The sequence below is a fragment of the Balaenoptera acutorostrata genome, chromosome X, assembly GCF_949987535.1.
Source record: "Balaenoptera acutorostrata chromosome X, mBalAcu1.1, whole genome shotgun sequence".
Taxonomy (NCBI): domain Eukaryota; kingdom Metazoa; phylum Chordata; class Mammalia; order Artiodactyla; family Balaenopteridae; genus Balaenoptera; species Balaenoptera acutorostrata.
In genome coordinates, this window is record NC_080085.1 from 15,810,636 (window position 1) to 15,831,706 (window position 21,071).

At 39.2% G+C, this 21,071-nt stretch overlaps 1 protein-coding gene across 9 annotated transcripts in view; it reads left to right on the top strand.

The window, feature by feature from the left end:
- PPEF1 (protein phosphatase with EF-hand domain 1) overlaps nt 1-21,071 on the top strand; it is a 156,767-nt gene that overhangs the window by 58,133 nt on the left and 77,563 nt on the right. For 7 of the 9 annotated variants that reach the window (XM_057538896.1, XM_057538892.1, XM_057538889.1 and 4 more), the window contains one exon: nt 5,217-5,344. The exons of the other annotated variants lie outside the window; for them this stretch is intronic. In XM_057538896.1, the coding sequence (XP_057394879.1) occupies nt 5,217-5,344 (128 nt within the window). The remainder of the gene's footprint in view (nt 1-5,216; nt 5,345-21,071) is intronic. 9 annotated transcript variants of the gene reach the window in all.

Sequence of the window (21,071 nt, forward strand, 5' to 3'; positions counted from 1 at the left end):
CTCTGTGTCACATTTTGGTAATTCTCACAGTATTTTCAACTTTTTCATTTTATTATATCTGTTATGATGATCTGTGATCAGCGATCCTTGATGTTACTTTTGTAATTGTTTTGACATTTTTTTAGCAATGAAGTATTTTTTAATTAAGGTATGTACTTTTTTTAGACATAATGCTATTGCACACTTAGTAGGCTACAATATAGTATAAACATAGCTTTTATATGCACTGGGAAACCAAAAAATTCATGTGACTCTTTATTGCATTATTCATTTTGTTGTGGTGGTCTGAAACCTAACCTGAAATATCTCCAAGGTATGCCTGTATTTCCCGTAATCAGAACACTTTTCTATATGATTATGGCTTTATACTGCATTATCTTTTTAGCAGCTGCAAAAGACAAAAATTTAATGCTCATTATATTTGATCTTGGATGAATGAATGTAGCAGTATAACTCAGATTAGTAATTAATAACAAGGGAGACATAAAACAGAATTGTAGTCAAGATATTTAATTTATTTTTCTGAGTGAGGATTAAAGGTCGTTATTGAATTGTTGAATAGAACATACTTCCTACAAGAAAATATTTCAATGATTTAAAATGATAGTAAATCTTTTACATAGCTAAATTTCTTATACAATAGTAATTTTTAGAAATTTGTATTTTCGTGATAATGATTGTTTTAAAACAATCATTCAGCTGCTCATTCCCATTTCCTGGCCTCTGTGGCCGCCTGGATCAGCTCCACCTCTGCCATCTTTATGATCATTATCCCATTCTCTGATCTCTCAATTTTCATTGAAACCTCTGGACTTTAGACCCTTCCCATGTGTCTCTGTATCCCCACCCCCTCTTGTCTTCACTTTCTTACCCATCCGTTTCTCCCCATCTTCTATTGGCTATCACTTCTACCAGTTAACAGAATATACACAGTAATCATGTTTTAGGCCATTTAAAGGAGAAGTAATAGGTGAAATGTTTGTTCCTAGACCAATTGCTAGCAAACTTTGGCTACGGTTCCTTGATGGGAAAGCCAAGGATATTAGTGAATTGACTTGGATTTTTTCTACAAGTATAATTCAGATTTTTTTTTTTTTTGAGTAGCCTTTACAATTTGTCTTTTGTATCCAGAAGCTTCTGATTTGAGTGTTCATATTTACACATCCTATTTTGTCCTTTAATGGTTATTTTCAGCTTTGCTATAGGCTAGGTAGGCTGCAGCTGGGGCATTAAAAAAATAGAGGGATGAATTAGAGTATTTTATAATTGGAAAGAATCTTAGAGGTCACATAATCCCAAGTTATCATTGTTCACATGAGAAACCGAGGACCAGAGAGGTTAAGCGATTTGCCTGAGGTTACACAGTTGGCACCTGGTTGAGTTAGGACCCAAACGGAAATCTCCAGATTACAAATTCGGAACTTATTTTTATTATCCCATGTGGATGGGTTGGTGGGTGGGCGAGTATGTGGGTAAATAAAAAGTCAAAGTAATGACCTCTATTTCTTGCCCTTCTCTGACTGGAAGGCCATATGTTTCCAAGAATGATAAAACTATGATCTCTTTTGTCATTTGGGAAAGTGATAGTTTTGTTTAAAATATCTGTCATTGTTTTGGAGGCTGGACCTCATGCTTTCCTCTCGTTTCCTTCTTGTTTAAGAAAAATACTTTCCAAGGACAAGGATCCTATGTTGTGCCCTTGCTCTGCAGGGATGTCAGAGTTTCTGGAGGAGCAAGCCTCATAGGGTCCCTGCCTTGCTGCTCAAGAAGCAGGCTTTGTGACCATCTCATGGCTGCTGGGCATGTGCTTTGAGCTGTTTTTCCAGTGAAGTTGAAAGTCTCTCTGGGACAGACACATACTCTAGCAGATGGCAGATATCTGTAAACAAAAGTAACAGTGAAAACTGTGGTCCCAGAGTTGAGCCATACCCTATTCTCATCGTGCTTTGAACAGCTGATGTAATAGATGCTTTTCCTCCTTGTTTAAAGCCTTTTGCCACTAAATGGTTCATTCTCTTTCCAGTTCATTTGAATTCATTTTAATCAGTTCTATCACACTTGTGTCTCTCTTCCTGCTTGGATATCAGACCCCTTAAAGTTACATTAAATATTCACTCATCCTGTTGCCTCCTCAGGAGGCCTCTGATAGCAGAATTTCAAAAGCAGAGTCTTTAAATGCCTTACCGTTCTAAATATAAAACTTCTTATTTAAAGGACTGTCAAATAAACTCCTATTTAAAAAACAAAACAAAAAAAACATAGGATTCACCAATTAGCATGAAGAGAAACGCAAGACAGGAAGTTTTAACTAAACAGTAATTTCATTCATTCATTCATTCAACAAATATTTATCAAGCATCTACTATGTTCCAGGGACTGTTCCAGACTCAGGGTACACAGCAGCTAACCCAATGGACCAAAATCCCAGCCTTTTTGGAGATAACATTCTAGTGAAAGGAGACAGACAGTAACAAATGAGTAAAATATATGCTATACCAGATGGTGATAAGTGCTGTGGAGGGAAAGAAGGAGATAGGCAATGGGGGATGGGTGCCATTTTACAAGGGGTGTTCAGGAAAGGCCTCACGGAGAAGGCAACGTTTGAGCCAAGACTGTGGACTCTAAGGAAGTGATCCCCGTGTGTCCTGGTTGGCATGGCTCTTCTGCTCCTGGCTCTTGGGTTCTGAGGTGGTAACCTGTTTGTTCACACTAGTTTGTGAATTTTTTAATGAAATATTATGTGTAATTAGGAAGTCTTTGAGGGTACTAGAAGTTGCTAACCTCTCTGAACCTGAAGTTTCCTTATGTGTAACATGGAGATGATAATACTTGTGGGGACTAAATGTCTTGTAGTAGACCATTAACGTATGGTAGCTACTTTGTTCTAATGTTAATTATAGAAATAACATTAAGCTTGATTTTTTTTTTTTTTTTTTGGTGTTGCTAATACTAAATAGAAGAGACTTTAGTGATCATTTATTCCACTACGTCATTGTGCGGACAAAGAAAGTGAGGCACAGAAAAAGATCAATAGCTCTATGGAGGTTAAGAGGTTGAGAGGTGGGTGCAATTCCTTGCTGTCCATTTCAACTTACTGGCTAAGTGCCCTTAAGTAAGTTAGTCTCTCCCAGCTTCACAGTATGGCGAGGACTGACTGCAGAGATGAGTCCATTGCCTGGCCCTCAGTAAGTGTTCAGTAAATAGCCCTGGAACAGTTCCGTTGTGCTTGGTGAACAGAGCCCCTGAGCTGAGCACTGGTTGGTCATGACAGTGACTGTCCCACAGAACAGACCTTTCAGGTGAACCTGGGCTCTGCATGATGATATGGTGAGAACACTTGAGATTTCAGACATGGTACTACCAATTATTCACTTTGTGATATTGAACATCACTTGATTTCTTCTCCCTGTGGTTTTTCCCTATAAAGATAACAGTACTTGACCTTATGCCTATTTCCTGGGGTTTTCTGAGAGCTGAATAATGAAACAAGTCTCTGGAACCCAACAGCCTTGGAGAAGCTCATAAACACAAACCCTCAGATGAATAGTGTATACTCGTTATACCACAGCAGTACTAAGCCGAGAGGCTGGATTGCTGCTTCAGAACTCAAATTGTTCTTGTTAGAGTTAACTCTTAATTCTTATGTGCTAACTGGGAAAAATTATGGCATGAATAAAAGGAGCCAGCTGGTGTTGGTTACTCGTCACTCTAAAAGTTGAGAAAGGCATAAGAGACTATATTTTAAATCTCATTCTCTCTCACCTGATTTCTTTCTTCAAAACTATGAAGCTACAGGATGGTTCAAAGGCTCCCAGCCCCAGAAGAGAGTCAGTGTGCCTGAATAATCCACAAACAAGACAATACTTGTCACTATAGTTGCCATTTATTTAGTAAATGCTTTACACTGGGCACTGGACTAAACTCTTCACCTGTAGTATCTCATTTCATCCTCATAGTAACTCTGTGAAGGAGGGAGGTGTGTTCATTTATTCATCTTTTATCAGTTGAATCACAGGTGGAGAAGGTGGAGTGAATCATACTTCTCAGTATGTTGTACATTGTCATCATTGGTCTGCGCAAGGCCCTTTCTTATGGTAGTTATTTCATTAGCTTATTCCCTTTTAACCATATACTCTATGCTCATTCATTCACCCACCCCCCACAGATAACCAATTTCTTATTTTTAGTATCTTTTCCTTTCCGTATATTCTTATGAAACGTATATTGTGGTTTCGTGTGCGTGTATTTTAAATTTATATAAAATGGTATCATTTTATTGTATTCCATTCTGTCTCTAACTTTTTTTTTTTTTTTAATTTTATTTCTTTCTTTATTTTTGGCTGTGTTGGGTCTTCGTTTCTGTGCGAGGGCTTTCTCTAGTTGCGGCAAGCGGGGGCCACTCTTCATCGCGGTGCGTGGGCCTCTCACTATCGCGGCTTCTCCTGTTGTGGAGCACGGGCTCCAGACGCACAGGCTCAGTAATTGTGGCTCACGGGCCCAGCTGCTCCGGGGCATGTGGGATCTTCCCGGACCAGGGCTCGAACCCGCGTCTCCTGCACTGGCAGGCAGACTCTCAACCACTGCGCCACCAGGGAAGCCCTGTCTCTAACTTTTTGATAACTGGTCTAACTGAAGCACTATATTTTGAAGACCCATCCACGTTGCTATATATCGCTTCCAGTTGTGGCATAATACTCCATGGTGTACACCCACCACAGTCACATCTTCTCCTTCCTAGCAGTGGACAGCCAGGTTGCGTTGGTGTCAAACTCCCTACGGCCGCCAGCAAAGAAGCATTGTATCCCCGTATGCCTCCTTTATGGGCTGTGTGAGAATTGCTTCGGGGTATATGATGAAGAATGGAATTGCTACTTCATAGGGCGTACATAGACTTCAAATAGTGCCAGACGAGGAAACTGAAGCTTTGAGAGTTCTAATAACTTTCCCAAAATCACATAGACAGTAGTCAGCAGAGTTGGGATTCAAATTCAGGCTCCAAAAGTGCTACTTTTGATGGCTGGGTCATCATTATTCCTGAGCATTTGAGACTTGAGGACATTGTACAAAAACATAAAGGAACATCTCGTTGTCTGTAGTTTTTATGTTCTTAGAACCTAGGAATCCAGGTGGACTGATTTTTTCTGAAGCACTTACCTTCCCCCCATAGCTCCATGGTTACTGTTTTTCTTTCCCTTTCGTATCCTGTGGGTCTGCAGCGCTAAAAGCCGCATTGATCATCCAGAACTGGTACCGAGGTCGTAGGGCTCAGCTGAAGACCAGACAACGCTATGCCCTCACCATCTTCCAGTCCATCGAATACGCTGATGAACAAAGCCAACTGCAGGTCTGTTTTGCAAGCTTGTCTCTTATTTTGGTAAAATGCTTCCCTTTACCCCTTTTATTGAAAGAATGAAAGTTTGAGTGCATTTTAAGCTGAGGAACCTTGGTGAAAGACTTTTATAGAAGATATAGTGACATTGTTTTGGAACTAGCTACTGAGAGAGTATGATTTGGGAAGAGGATGGTGTTTTTCAGTTCTGAAGTTCATCTTTTTAAGAGGGCTGCCAGATGTCTAGTTAACTAATAAAAAATGGTCTTATTCTGTTTTTTTGGTATGTGCCCTAATAGTAAAGTTGTTACTTTATGAAGTAAAAAAATTACTTTAAGGAGTTAAATAAATGGAAGAATTTCCTGGGAGCAGGGAGCAAACATATGAAAATTCTAGAAGAAAATATAGATGGGTGAGGAAGGACTTTGTCAAGCTTGCAAAAGTGGTATGTAAATCCAGCTTTAATGCTTATTAATAGAAAAAAAGTACTTTTAACAATAAAAAGATCTTGGAAAGATCTAGTACAACATATTTGTTAATGAAAAATTCAACTTGTGGAACAATATGAAGAGTTTTGTTTTTTTTAATTTTTTTTTAATTTTTATTTTTTATTTCTTTTGGATGACCACAACAAAAGCAACAATGATTGCAATTACCAAACACGAAACACACTCATACTATGTCATAATATTGACATTCAGTCCAGTAATCCTCCACTGTAACAGCTCCTTTACTTTGCAGTGAAAATTGATTTGTATATTCTTTGCCTCTGAGTTCTTGTGGGATTTTCTTTTTTTAATTCAAACAGAAAGTCACAAAAATTATAATCATCCTCATCAGTTCACTGAGTCCCATGTAATTAATTTTTTTTTCATCTTGATCTTTTGTTAGCACTTTTATGAGTTCATCAGTTTTTCATTAGAGTTCTGAAAATGCTTATTCATTCAGTTCAGCAGTATAGTCAGTTACCAGAAACCTGTACGTGTCAGAGTTTTTTCCATGAATTCCTTGAAGATGAAACCCTTTTATAGGAACATATTTGCAAAAGCATCAGAGTACACCCAGAACTGTCTGTAAATGACAAAAGACTTAAAAATGACCACGGTTAAAGATTTGATGAAAGTTCATAATAATGCAATTGACAAGGAAATTTAGTTATTTCTGAGATATACATTTTAAAGTAATAACTAGAATTATGACTTATAACATTGTACCAGAACATACAAGATTTTTAGAAATTTCATGTAATGTCTGAAACATTTATATTAACATATTTCCACATAAAAAACCCAATGAATTTTAGTATTAGTTGTTTTCTTTGTTTTTTTATACTGCAGGTTCTTATTAGTATCAATTTTATACACATCAGTGTATACATGTCAATCCCAATTGCCCAAGTCAGCACACCACCATCCCCACCCCACCGCAGTTTTCCCCCCTTGGTGTCCATATGTCTGTTCTCTACATCTGTGTCTCAACTTCTGCCCTGCAAACCGGCTCATCTGTACCATTTTTCTAGGTTCCACATACATGTGTTAATATACAATATTTGTTTTTCTCTTTCTGACTTACTTCACTCTGTATGACAGTCTCTAGATCCATCCACGTCTCAACAAATGACTCAATTTCGTTGCTTTTTATGGCTGAGTAATATTCCATTGTATATATATACCACAACTTCTTTATCCATTCGTCTGTCGATGGGCATTTAGGTTGCTTCCATGACCTGGCTATTGTAAATAGTGCTGCAGTGAACATTGGGGTGCATGTGTCTTTTTTAATTATGGTCTTCTCTGGGTATACGCCCAGTAGTGGGATTGCTGGATCATATGGTAAATCTATATTTAGTTTTTTAAGGAACCTCCATACTGTTCTCCATAGTGGCTGTATCAATTTACATTCCCACCAACAGTGCAAGAGGGTTCCCTTTTCTCCACACCCTCTCCAGCATTTGTTGTTTGTCGATTTTCTGATGCTGCCCATTCTAACTGGTGTGAGGTGATACCTCACTGTAGTTTCGATTTGCATTTCTCTAATAATTAGTGATGTTGAGCAGCTTTTCATGTGCTTCTTTGCCATCTGTATGTCTGCTTTGGAGAAATGTCTATTTAGGTCTTCTGCCCATTTTGGGATTGGGTTGTTTGTTTCTTTAATTTTGAGCTGAATGAGCTGTTTATATATTTTGGAGATTAATCCTTTGTCCGTTGATTCGTTTCCAAATATTTTCTCCCATTCTGAGGGTTGTCTTTTTGTCTTGTTTATGGTTTCCTTTGCTGTGCAACAGCTTTGAAGTTTCATTAGGTCCCATTTGTTTATTTTTGTTTTTATTTCCATTACTCTAGGAGGTGGATCAAAAAAGATCTTGCTGTGATTTATGTCAAAGAGTGTTCTTCCTATGTTTTCCTCTAAGAGTTTTAGTGTCCGGTCTTACATTTAGGTCTCGGATCCATTTTGAGTTTATTTTTGCGTATGGTGTTAGGGAGTGTTCTAATTTCATTCTTTTACATGTAGCTGTCCAGTTTTCTGAGCACCACTTATTGAAGAGACTGTCTTTTCTCCATTGTATATCTTTGCCTCCTTTGTCATAGATTAGTTGACCATAGGTGCATGGGTTTACCTCTGGGCTTTCTATCTTGTTCCATTGATCTATGTTTCTGTTTTTGTGCCAGTACCATATTGTCTTGATTACTGTAGCTTTGTAGTATAGTCTGAAGCCAGGGAGTCTGATTCCTCCAGGTCCATTATTCTCCCTCAAGACGGCTTTGGCTATTCGGGGTCTCTGGTGTCTCCATACAAATTTTAAGATGATTTGTTCTAGTTCTGTAAAAAATGCCATTGGTAATTTGATAGGGATTGCATTGAATCTGTAGGTTGCTTTGGGTACTATAGTCATTTTCAAAATATTGATTCTCCAATCCAAGAACATGGTATATCTCTCCATCTGTTGGTATCATCTTTAATTTCTTTCATCAGTGTCTTATAGTTTTCTGCATACAGGTCTTTTGTCTCCCTCGGTAGGTTTATTCCTAGGTATTTTATTCTCTTTGTTGCAATGGTAAATGGGAGTGTTTCCATAATTTCTCTTTCAGATTTTTCATCATTAGTGTATAAGAATGCAAGAGATTTCTGTGCATTAATTTTGTATCCTGCAACTTTACCAAATTCATTGATTAGCTCTAGTAGTTTTCTGGTGGCACCTTTAGGATTCTCTATGTATAATATCATGTCATCTGCAAACAGTGACAGTTTTACTTCTTCTTTTCCAATTTGTATTCCTTTTATTTCTTTTTCTTCTCTGATTGCTGTGGCTAGGACTTCCAAAATTATGTTGAATAATAGTGGTGAGAGTGGACATCCTTGTCTCATTCCTGATCTTAGAGGAAATGCTTTCAGTTTTTCACCATTGAGAATGATGTTTGCTGTGGATTTGTCATATATGGCCTTTATTATGTTGAGGTAGGTTCCCTCTATGCCCACTTTCTGGAGCGTTTTTATCATACCTGGGTGTTGAATTTTGTCAAAAGCTTTTTCTGCATCTATTGAGATGATCATATTGTTTTTATTCTTCAGTTTGTTAATATGGTGTATCACATTGATTGATTTGCGTATATTGAAGAATCCTTGCATCCCTGGGATAAATCCCACTTGATTGTGGTGTATGATCCTTTGAATGTGTTGTTGGATTCTGTTTGCTCGTATTTTGTTGAGGATTTTTGCATCTATATTCATCAGTGATATTGGTCTGTAATTTTCTTTTTTTGTAGTATCTTTGTCTGGTTTTGGTATCAGGGTGATGGTGACCTCATACAATGAGTTTGGGAGTGTTCCTTCCTCTGCAATTTTTTGGAAGAGTTTGAGAAGGATGGTGTTAGCTCTTCTCTAAATGTTTGATAGAATTCACCTGTGAAGCCATCTGGTCCTGGACTTTTGTTTGTTGGAAGATTTTTAATCACAGTTTCAATTTCATTACTTGTGATTGGTCTGTTCATATTTTCTATTTCTTCCTGGTTCAGTCTTGGAAGGTTATACCTTTCTAAGAATTTGTCCATTTCTTCCAGGTTGTCCATTTTATTGGCATAGAGTTGCTGGTAGTAGTCTCTTAGGATGTTTTGTATTTCTGCGGTGTCTGTTGTAACTTCTCCTTTTTCATTTCTGATTTTATTGATTTGAGTCCTCTCCTTCTTTTTCCTGATGAGTCTGGCTAATGGCTTATCAATTTTGTTTGTCTTCTCAAAGAACCAGCTTTTAGTTTTATTGATCTTTGCTATTGTTTTCTTTGTTTCTATTTCATTTATTTCTGCTCTGATCTTTATGATTTCTTTCCTTCTGCTAACTTTGGGTTTTGTTTGTTCTTCTTTCTCTAGTTCCTTTAGGTGTAAGGTTAGATTGTTTACTTGAGATTTTTCTTCTTTCTTGAGGTAGGCTTGTATAGCTATAAACTTCCCTGTTAGAACTGTTTTTGCTGCATCCCATAGGTTTTGGATCGTCGTGTTTTCATTGTCATTTGTCTCTAGGTATTTTTTGATTTCCTCTTTGATTTCTTCAGTGATCTCTTGGTTATTTAGTAATGTATTCTTTAGCCTCCATGTGTTTGTGTTTTTTACGTTTTTTTCCCTGTAATTCATTTCTAATCTAATAGTGTTGTGGTCAGAAAAGATGCTTGATATGATTTCAATTTTCTTAAATTTACTGAGGCTTGATTTGTGACCCAAGATGTGATCTATCCTGGAGAATGTTCCATGCACACTTGAGAAGAAAGTGTAATCTGCTGTTTTTGGATGGAATGTCCTATAAATATCAATTAAATCTATCTGGTCTATTGTATCATTTAAAGCTTCTGTTTTCTTATTTATTTCCATTTTGGATGATCTGTCCATTGGTGTAAGTGAGGTGTTAAAGTCTCCCACTATTATTGTGTTACTGTCGATTTCCTCTTTTACAGCTGTTAACAGTTGTCTTATGTATTGAGGTGCTCCTATGTTGGGTGTATATATATTTATAATTGTTATATCTTCTTCTTGGATTGATCCCTTTGATCATTATGTAGTGTTCTTCCTTGTCTCTTGTAACATTCTTTATTTTAAAGTCTACTTTATCTGATATGAGTATTGCTACTCCAGCTTTCTTTTGATTTCCATTTGCATGGAATATCTTTTTCCATCCCCTCACTTTCAATCTGTATGTGTCCCTACGTCTGAAGTGGGTCTCTTGTAGACAGCATATATATGGGTCTTGTTTTTGTATCCATTCAGCGAGCCTGTGTCTTTTGGTTGGAGCATTTAATCCATTCATGTTTAAGGTAATTATCGATATGTATGTTCCTATGACCATTTTCTTAATTGTTTTGGGTTTGTTTTTGTAGGTCCTTTTCTTCTCCTGTGTTTCCCACTTAGAGAAATACCTTTAGCATTTGTTGTAGAGCTGGTTTGGTGGTGCTGAATTCTCTTAGCTTTTGCTTGTCTGTAAAGCTTTTGATTTCTCCATTGAATCTGAATGAGATCCTTGCCGGGTAGAGTAATCTTGGTTGTAGGTTCTTCCCTTTCATCACTTTAAGTATATCATGCCACTCCCTTCTGGCTTGTAGAGTTTCTGCTGAGAAATCAGCTGTTAACCTTATGGGAGTTCCCTTGTATGTTTTTTGTTGTTTTTCCCTTGCTGCTTTCAATCATTTTTCTTTGTCTTTAATTTTTGCCAATTTGATTACTATGTGTCTCGGCATGTTTCTCCTTGGTTTTTTCCTGTATGGGACTCGCTGCACTTCCTGGACTTGGGTGGCTATTTCCTTTCCCATGTTAGGGAAGTTTTCCACTATAATCTCTTCAAATATTTTCTCGGGTCCTTTCTCTCTCTCTTCTCCTTCTGGGACCCTTATAATGCGAATGTTGTTGCGTTTAATGTTGTCCCAGAGGTCTCTTAGGCTGTCTTCATTTCTTTTCATTCTTTTTTCTGTATTCTGTTCCGCAGCAGTGAATTCCACCATTCTGTCTTCCAGGTCACTTATCCGTTCTTCTGCCTCAGTTATTCTGCTATTGATTCCTTCTAGTGCAGTTTTCATTTCAGTTATTGTATTGTTCATCTCTGTTTGTTTGTTCTTTAATTCTTCTAGGTCTTTGTTAAACATTTCTTGCATCTTCTCGATCTTTGCCTCCATTCTTTTTCCAAGGTCTTGGATCATCTTCACTATCATTATTCTGAATTCTTTTTCTGGAAGGTTGCCTATCTCCACTTCATTTAGTTGTTTTTGTGGGGTTTTATCTTATTCCTTCATCTGGTATATAGCCCTCTGCCTTTTCATCTTGTCTGTCTTTCTGTGGATGTGGTTTTTGTTCCACAGGCTGCAGTATTATAGTTTTTCTTGCTTCTGCTGTCTGCCCTCTGGTGGTTGAGGCTATCTAAGAGGCTTGATGGGAGGCTCTGGTGGTGGGTAGAGCTGACTGTTGCTGTGGTGGTCAGAGCTCAGTAAAACTTTAACCCACTTGCCTGTTGATGGGTGGGGCTGGGTTCCCTCCCTGTTGGTTGTTTTCCCTGAGGCAACCCATCACTGGAGCCTACCTGAGCTCTTTGGTGGGGCTAATGACAGACTCTGGGAGGGCTCACATCAAGGAGTACTTCCCAGAACTTCTACTGCCAGTGTTCTTGTCCCCACGGTGAAACAGAGCCACCCCCCTCCTCTGCAGGAGACCTTCCAACACTAGCAGGTAGGTCTGGTTCAGTCTCCCCCTGGGTCACTGCTCCTTCCCCTGGGTCCCAATGTGCACACTATTTTGTGTGCACCCTCCAAGAGTGGGGTCTCTGTTTCCCCCAATCCTGTCGAAGTCCTGCAATCAATTCCCACTAGGCTTCAAAGTCTGATTCTCTCGGAATTCCTCCTCCCGTTGCCGGACCCCCAGGTTGGGAAGCCTGATGTGGGGCTCAGAACCTTCACTCCAGTGGGTGGACTTCTGTGGTATAAGTGTTCTCCAGTCTGTGAGTCACCCACCCAGCAGTTATGGGATTAGATTTTGCTGTGATTGCACCCCTCCTACCGTCTCACTGTGGCTTCTCCTTTGTCTTTGGATGTGGTGTATCTTTTTTGGTTTGTTCCAGTGTCTTCCTGTCAATGATTGTCCAGCAGCTAGTTGTGATTCTGGTGTTCTCGCAAGCAGTATGAATAGTTTTATCCCATATATGTGAAAGAAAATGAAACATACCGTAAAAGTCTGGAAAAAGATATACAGAAAGTATTTACTGTGGTTATTTCTGGGGAGAAGCATGGTTGGTGGGTGGAAGTTGGTGGAAGGGGACTTCTCATTTTCATTCTGTATCATTTGTAGTTTTCAACAATCATATATTTATAAATTTATCACATAATAAACATAATTAAAATAAAAATAATAAATATAATAAATATTTAAAATAATTAAAATTTCAAAAAGAATTAAAGAAATTGCTGAATTTATTCATGGTAGCTATAAAAGTTATATACTATGATTCAGTCAGGTATTCCTTTAGCAGTTCACAGCATTGACTGTCCTTTTAAGTACTGTAGAATATAGTGATGGAGATAAAGGGAGGGTGAGCTCTCAAATTGATATGCTTTGTACACAAACATTCCAGTATTAGTACATTCTTTAAATATTGAATCTTCTTTAATAACAAATTTATTGGGATACAATTCACCCACTTAAAGTAGAAAATTCGAGCCTGAACCAAGATGGCGGAGTAGAAGGACATGCTTTCACTCCCTCTTGTGAGAACACCAGAATCACAAGTAGCTGCTGGACAATCATTGACAGGAAGACACTGGAACTCACCAAAAAAGATACCCCACATCCAAAGACAAAGGAGAAGCCACAGTGAGACGGTAGGAGGGGTGCAATCACAGCAAAATCTAATCCCATAACTGCTGGGTGGGTGACTCACAGACTGGAGAACACTTATACCACAGAAGTCCACCCACTGGAGTGAAGGTTCTGAGCCCCACATCAGGCTTCCCAACCTGGGGGTCCGGCAACGGGAGGAGGAATTCCTAGAGAATCAGACTTTGAAGCCTAGTGGGATTTGATTGCAGGACTTCGACAGGACTGGGGGAAACAGAGACTCCACTCCTGGAGGGCACACACAAAGTAGTGTATGCAGTGGGACCCAGGGGAAGGAGCAGTGAACCCAGGGGAGACTGAACCAGACCTACCTGCTAGTGTTGGATGGTCTCCTGCACAGGCGGGGGGTGGCTGTGGCTCACCGTGGGGACAAGGACACTGGCAGCGGAAGTTCTGGGAAGTACTCCTTGATGTGAGCCCTCCCAGAGTCTGTCATTAGCCCCACCAAAGAGCCCAGGTAGGCTCCAGTGTTGGGCTGCCTCAGGCCAAACAACCAACAGGGAGGGAACCCAGCCCCACCCATCAGCAGTCAAGCAGATTAAAGTTTTACTGAACTCTGCCCACCACAGCAACAGTCAGCTCTACCCACCACCAGTCCCTCCCACCAGGAAACTTACACAAGCCTCTTAGATAGCCTCATCCACCAGAGGGCAGACAGCAGAAGCAAGAACTACAATCCTGCAGCCTGTGGAACAAAAACCACATCCATAGAAACATAGACAAGATGAAAAGACAGAGGGCTATGTACCAGATGAAGGAACAAGATAAAACCCCAGAAAAACAACTAAATGAAACGGAGATAGGCAACCTTCCAGAAAAAGAATTCAGAATAATGATAGTGAAGATGATCCAAGACCTCGGAAAAACAATGGAGGCAAAGATCGAGAAGATGCAAGATATGTTTAACAAAGACCTAGAAGAATTAAAGAACAAACAAACAGAGATGAACAATACAATAACTGAAATGAAAACTACACTAGAGGGGCTTCCCTGGTGGCGCAGTGGTTGAGAGTCTGCCTGCCAATGCAGGGGACACGGGTTCGAGCCCTGGTCTGGGAAGATCCCACATGCCGCGGAGCGGCTGGGCCCGTGAGCCACAACTACTGAGCCTGCGCGTCTGGAGCCTGTGCTCCGCAACGGGAGAGGCCGTGATAGTGGGAGGCCCGCGCACCGCGATGAGGAGTGGCCCCCGCTTGCCACAACTGGAGAAAGCCCTCGCACAGAAACGAAGACCCAACACAACCAAAAATGAATAAATAAAAAAATTAAGTGAAGCTCTTTATAAAAAAAAAAGAAAAAAGGAAGGCATTCCTTTAAAAAAAAAAAAAAACTACACTAGAAAGAATCAGTAGCAGAATAACTGAGGCAGAAGAACGGATAAGTGACCTGGAAGACAGAATGGTGGAATTCACTCCTGCGGAACAGAATACAGAAAAAAGAATGAAAAGAAATGAAGACAGCCTAAGAGACCTCTGGGACAACATTAAATGCAACAACATTCGCCTTATAGGGGTCCCAGAAGGAGAAGAGAGAGAGAAAGGACCCGAGAAAATATTTGAAGAGATTATAGTTGAAAACTTCCCTAACATGGGAAAGGAAATAGCCACCCAAGTCCAGGAAGCGCAGCGAGTCCCATACAGGATAAACCCAAGGAGAAACACGCCAAGACACATAGTAATCAAATCGGCAAAAATTAAAGAGAAAGAAAAATGATTGAAAGCAGCAAGGGAAAAATGACAAATAACATACAAGGGAACTCCCATAAGGTTAACAGCTGATTTCTCAGCAGAAACTCTACAAGCCAGAAGGGAGTGGCATGATATACTTATCGTGATGAAAGGGAAGAACCTACAACCAAGATTACTCTACCCGGCAAGGATCTCATTCAGATTTGATGGAGAAATCAAAAGCTTTACAGACAAGCAAAAGCTAAGAGAATTCAGCACCACCAAACCAGCTCTACAACAAATGCTAAAGGAATTTCTCTCAGTGGGAAACACAAGAGAAGAAAAGGACCTACAAAAACAAACCCAAAACAATTAAGAAAATGGTCATAGGAACATACATATCGATAATTACCTTAAACGTGAGTGGATTAAATGCTCCAACCAAAGGACACAGGCTTGCTGAATGGATACAAAAACAAGACCCATATATATGTTGTCTACAAGAGACCCACTTCAGACCTAGGGACACATTCAGACTGAAAGTGAGGGGATGGAAAAAGATATTCCATGCAAATGGAAATCAAAAGAAAGCTGGAGTAGCAATACTCATATCAGATAAAGTAGACTTTAAAATAAAGAATGTTACAAGAGACAAGGAAGGACACTACATAATGATCAAAGGGATCAATCCAAGAAGAAGATATAACAATTATAAATATATATACACCCAACATAGGAGCACCTCAATACATAAGACAACTGTTAACAGCTGTAAAAGAGGAAATCGACAGTAACACAATAATAGTGGGAGACTTTAACACCTCACTTACACCAATGGACAGATCATCCAAAATGGAAATAAATAAGAAAACAGAAGCTTTAAATGATACAATAGACCAGATAGATTTAATTGATATTTATAGGACATTCCATCCAAAAACAGCAGATTACACTTTCTTCTCAAGTGTGCAAGGAACATTCTCCAGGATAGATCACATCTTGGGTCACAAATCAAGCCTCAGTAAATTTAAGAAAATTGAAATCATATCAGGCATCTTTTCTGACCACAAGGCTATGAGATTCGAAATGAATTACAGGGGAAAAACGTAAAAAACACAAACACATGGAGACTAAACACTACATTACTAAATAACCAAGAGATCACTGAAGAAATCAAAGAGGAAATCAAAAAATACCTAGAGACATATGACAATGAAAACATGACAATCCAAATCCTATGGGATGCAGCAAAAGCAGTTCTAAGAGGCAAGTTTATAGCTATACAAGCCTGCCTCAAGAAACAAGAAAAATCTCAAGTAAACAATCTAACCTTGCACCTAAAGGAACTAGAGAAAGAAGAACAAACAAAACCCAAAGTTAGCAGAAGAAAAGATATCATAAAGATCAGAGCAGAAATAAATGAAATAGAAACAAAGAAAACAATAGCAAAGATCAATAAAACTAAAAGCTGGTTCTTTGAGAAGGTAAACAAAATTGATAAACCATTAGCCAGAGTCATGAAGAAAAAGAGGGAGAGGACTCAAATCAATAAAATTAGAAATGAAAAAGGAGAAGTTACAACAGACACTGCAGAAATACAAAGCATCCTAAGAGACTACTACCAGCAACTCTATGCCAATAAAATGGACAACCTGGAAGAAATGGACAAATTCTTAGAAAGGTATAACCTTCCAAGACTGAACCAGGAAGAAATAGAAAATATGAACAGACCAATCACAAGTAATGAAATTGAAACTGTGATTAAAATTCTTCCAACAAACAAAACTCCAGGACCACATGGCTTCACAGGTGAATTCTATCAAACATTTAGAGAAGAGCTAACACCATCCTTCTCAAACTCTTCCAAAAAATTGCAGAGGAAGGAACACTCCCAAACTCATTGTGTGAGGCCACCATCACCCTGATACCAAAACCAGACAAAGATACTACAAACAAGGAAAATTACTGACCAATATCAGTGATGAACATAGATGCAAAAATCCTTAACAAAATACGAGCAAACAGAATCCAACAACACATTAAAAGGATCATACACCATGATCAAGTGGGATTTATCCCAGGGATGTAAGGATTCTTCAATATATGCAAATCAATCAATGTGATGCACCATGTTAACAAATTGAAGAATAAAACCCATATGATCATGTCAATAAATGCAGAAAAAGCTTTTGGCAAAATTCAACACCCATTTATTTATTTATTTATTTATTTATTTTTTTTTTTAAAGGATTTTCTTATTTATTTATTTATTTATTTATTTTTGGCTGTGTTGGGTCTTCGGTTCGTGCGAGGGCTTTCTCCAGTTGCGGCAAGCGGGGGCCACTCTTCATCGCGGTGCGGGGACCGCTCTTCATCGCGGTGCGCGGGCCTTTCTCTATCGCGGCCCCTCCCGTCGCGGGGCACAGGCTCCAGACGCGCAGGCTCAGCAATTGTGGCTCACGGGCCCAGCCGCTCCGCGGCATGTGGGATCCTCCCAGACCAGGGCTCGAACCCGTGTCCCCTGCATTAGCAGGCAGACTCTCAACCACTGCGCCACCAGGGAAGCCCTCAACACCCATTTATGATAAAAACTCTCCAGAAAGTGGGCATAGAGGGAACCTACCTCAACATAATAAAGACCATATATGACAAACCCACAGCAAACATCCTTCTCAATGGTGAAAAACTGAAAGCATTTCCTCTAAGATCAGGAACAAGACAAGGATGTCCACTCTCGCCGCTATTATTCAACATAGTTTTGGAAGTCCTAGCCACGGCAATCCGAGAAGAAAAAGAAATAAAAGGAATACAAATTGGAAAAGAAGAAGTAAAACTGTCACTGCAGATGACATGATACTATACATAGAGAATCCTAAAGATGCCACCAGAAAATTGCTAGAGCTAATCAATGAATTTGGTAAAGTTGCAGGAAACAAAATTAATGCACAGAAATCTCTTGCATTCCTATACACTAATGATGAAAAATCTGAAAGGGAAATTAAGGAAAGACTCCCATTTACCATTGCAACAAAAAGAATATAATACCTAGGAATAAACCTTCCAAGGGAGACAAAAGACCTGTATGCAGAAAACTATAAGACACTGATGAAAGAAATTAAAAATGATACCAACAGATGGAGAGATATACCTTGTTCTTGGATTGGAAGAATCAATATTTTGAAAATTACTATACTACCCAAAGCAACCTACAGATTCAGTGCAATCCCTATCAAATTACCAATGGCATTTTTTACAGAACTAGAACAAAAAATCTTAAAATTTGTATGGAGACACCAGAGACCCCGAATAGCCAAAGCCGTCTTGAGGGAGAAAAACGGAGCTGGAGGAATCAGACTCCCTGGCTTCAGACTATACTACAAAGCTACAGTAATCAAGACAATATGGTACTGGCACAAAAACAGAAACATAGATCAATGGAACAAGATAGAAAGCCCAGAGGTAAACCCACACACCTATGGTCAACTAATCTATGACAAAGGAGGCAAGGATATACAGTGGAGAAAAGACAGTCTCTTCAATAAGTGGTGTTCGGAAAACTGGACAGCTACATGTAAAAGAATGAAATTAGAACACTCCCTAACACCATACACAAAAATAAACTCAAAATGGATTTGAGACCTAAATGTAAGACCGGACACTATAAAACTCTTAGAGGAAAACATAGGAAGAACACTGTTTTTTTTTTTTTAATTTTATTTATTTATTTATTTATTTATTTATGACTTTGTTGGGTCTTCATTTCTGTGTGAGGGCTTTCTCTCGTTGCGGCAAGCGGGGGCCACTCTTCATCGCGGTGCGCGGGCCTCTCACTATCGCGGCCTCTCGTTGCGGAGAACAGGCTCCAGACGCGCAGGCTCAGTAATTGTGGCTCACGGGCCCAGTTGTTCCACGGCATGTGGGATCTCTCCAGACCAGGGCTCGAACCCGTGTCCTCTGCATTAGCAGGCAGATTCTCAACCACTGCGCCACCAGGGAAGCCCAGAAGAACACTCTGACATAAATCACAGCAAGATCTTTTTTGATCCACCTCCTAGAGTAATGGAAATAAAAACAAAAATAAAGAAATGGGACCTAATGAAACTTCAAAGCTTTTGCACAGCAAAGGAAAGCATAAACAAGACGAAAAGACAGCCTTCAGAATGGGAGAAAATATTTACAAATGAATCAACGAACAAAGGATTAATCTCAAAAATATATAAACAGCTCATGCAGCTCAAAATTAAAGAAACAAACAACCCAATCCCAAAATGGGCAGAAGACCTAAATAGACATTTCTCCAAAGCAGACATACAGATGGCCAGGAAGCACATGAAAAGCTGCTCAACATCACTAATTATTAGAGAAATGCAAATCAAAACTACAATGAGGTATCACTTCACACCAGTTAGAATGGGCATCATCAGAATATCTACAAACAACAAATGCTGGAGAGGGTGTGGAGAAAAGGGAACCCTCTTGCACTGTTGGTGGCATTGTAAACTGATATAGCTGCTATGGAGAACAGTATGGAGGTTCCTTAAAAAACTAAAAATAGAATTACCATATGATCCAGCAATCCCACTACTGGGCATATACCCAGAGAAAACCACAATTCAAAAAGACACATGCACCCCAATGTTCACTGCAGCACTATTTACAATAGCCAGGTCATGGAAGCAACCTAAATGCCCATCGAGAGACAAATGGATAAAGAAGATGTGGTACATATATACAACGGAATATTACTCAGCCATAAAAAGGAACGAAACTGGGTCATTTGTTGAGACGTGGATGGATCTAGAGACTGTCATACAGAGTGAAGTAAGTCAGAAAGAGAAAAGTAAATATCGTATATTAACACATGTATGTGGAACCTAGAAAAATGGTACAGATGAGCCGGTTTGCAGGGCAGAAGTTGAGACACAGATGTAGAGAACAGACATATGGACACCAAGGGGGGAAAGCCGTGGGGGTGGGGGGGGTGGGGGGGTGGGATGAATTGGGCGATTGGGATTGACATGTATACACTGATGTGTATAAAATTGATGACTAATAAGAACCTGCTGTATAAAAAAATAAAATAAAATTCAAAAATTCAAAAAAAAATTAGAAAATTCAATGGCCTTTAGTTTATTCACAAAGTTGTGCAATCGTCACCACAGTATATTTTAGAACATTTTCGTCACCCCCCAACCAAAGGAAAAAAAAAAAAACACCTCTATACTGATTAGCACTCACTCCCCATTCCCATCCTCTGCCCAGCCCCTGGCAACTTCTAACCTGCTTTTGTCTTTATCGATTTGACTTTTCTGGCCATTTCAAATAAATGGAATCACACAATATGCGATCCTTTGTGACTGGCTTCTTTCACTTAGCATAATGTCTTCAAGGTTCATCCATGTTGTAGCATGTGTCAATACTTCATTCCTCTTTACTGCTGAATATTATTCCGTTGTATAGATATAGCACATTTTGTTTATCCTTTCCTCAGTGGATAACTCATTTGGGTTGCTTCCACTTTTTTGGCTGTTATGAATAATGCTACTATGAATATCTGTGTGCAAGTTTTTCTGTGAACATATTTGTTCAGTTCTCTTGGGTATATACCTAGGAGTGGAACTGCTGGGTCATCGAGTAAGTCTGTGTTTAACTTTTTGAGTAATTGCGAAACTGTTTTCCAAAGCAGCTGTACCATTTTGCATTCCCACCAGCAGTGTATGAGGGCTTTAATTTTGCCACATCTTTGCCAACATTTGTTATTATTTGTCTTTTTTGATGATAGTCATCCTAGTGTGTGTGAAGTGGTATCTCATTGTGATTTCTGTTGACTCTTAATTGACAAATCCATCAATGGCGTTAAAATCATACATTTTGATATTTGTATGGAAGGTCTTCCTTCCCTCAACTGCCATATCTACTCCCAGATTGATAAGGTTCCTTAGTGTTCACTCTTCATGGGAGACAGGGCTTGGAAGTTATTTGTGCTGTATGCATGCAGGTCTTTGCAGGTAATTGGTGGGCATAGAGGCAGTATCTAGGTGATGGTTGGAATGCTGGTAGATTTCCATCTTTCCCTTCCTCCCTCCCTTCCTTCATTTACCAAATATTTTTGGCATTAAGAATATCCCTTATTCTCACCACTGAAAGGAATAGAAGAGATCATAATGAAAAAAATCTAGGAGCTGTCTTAAGTGGGTTTCCTAGAAGCAGAGTCTG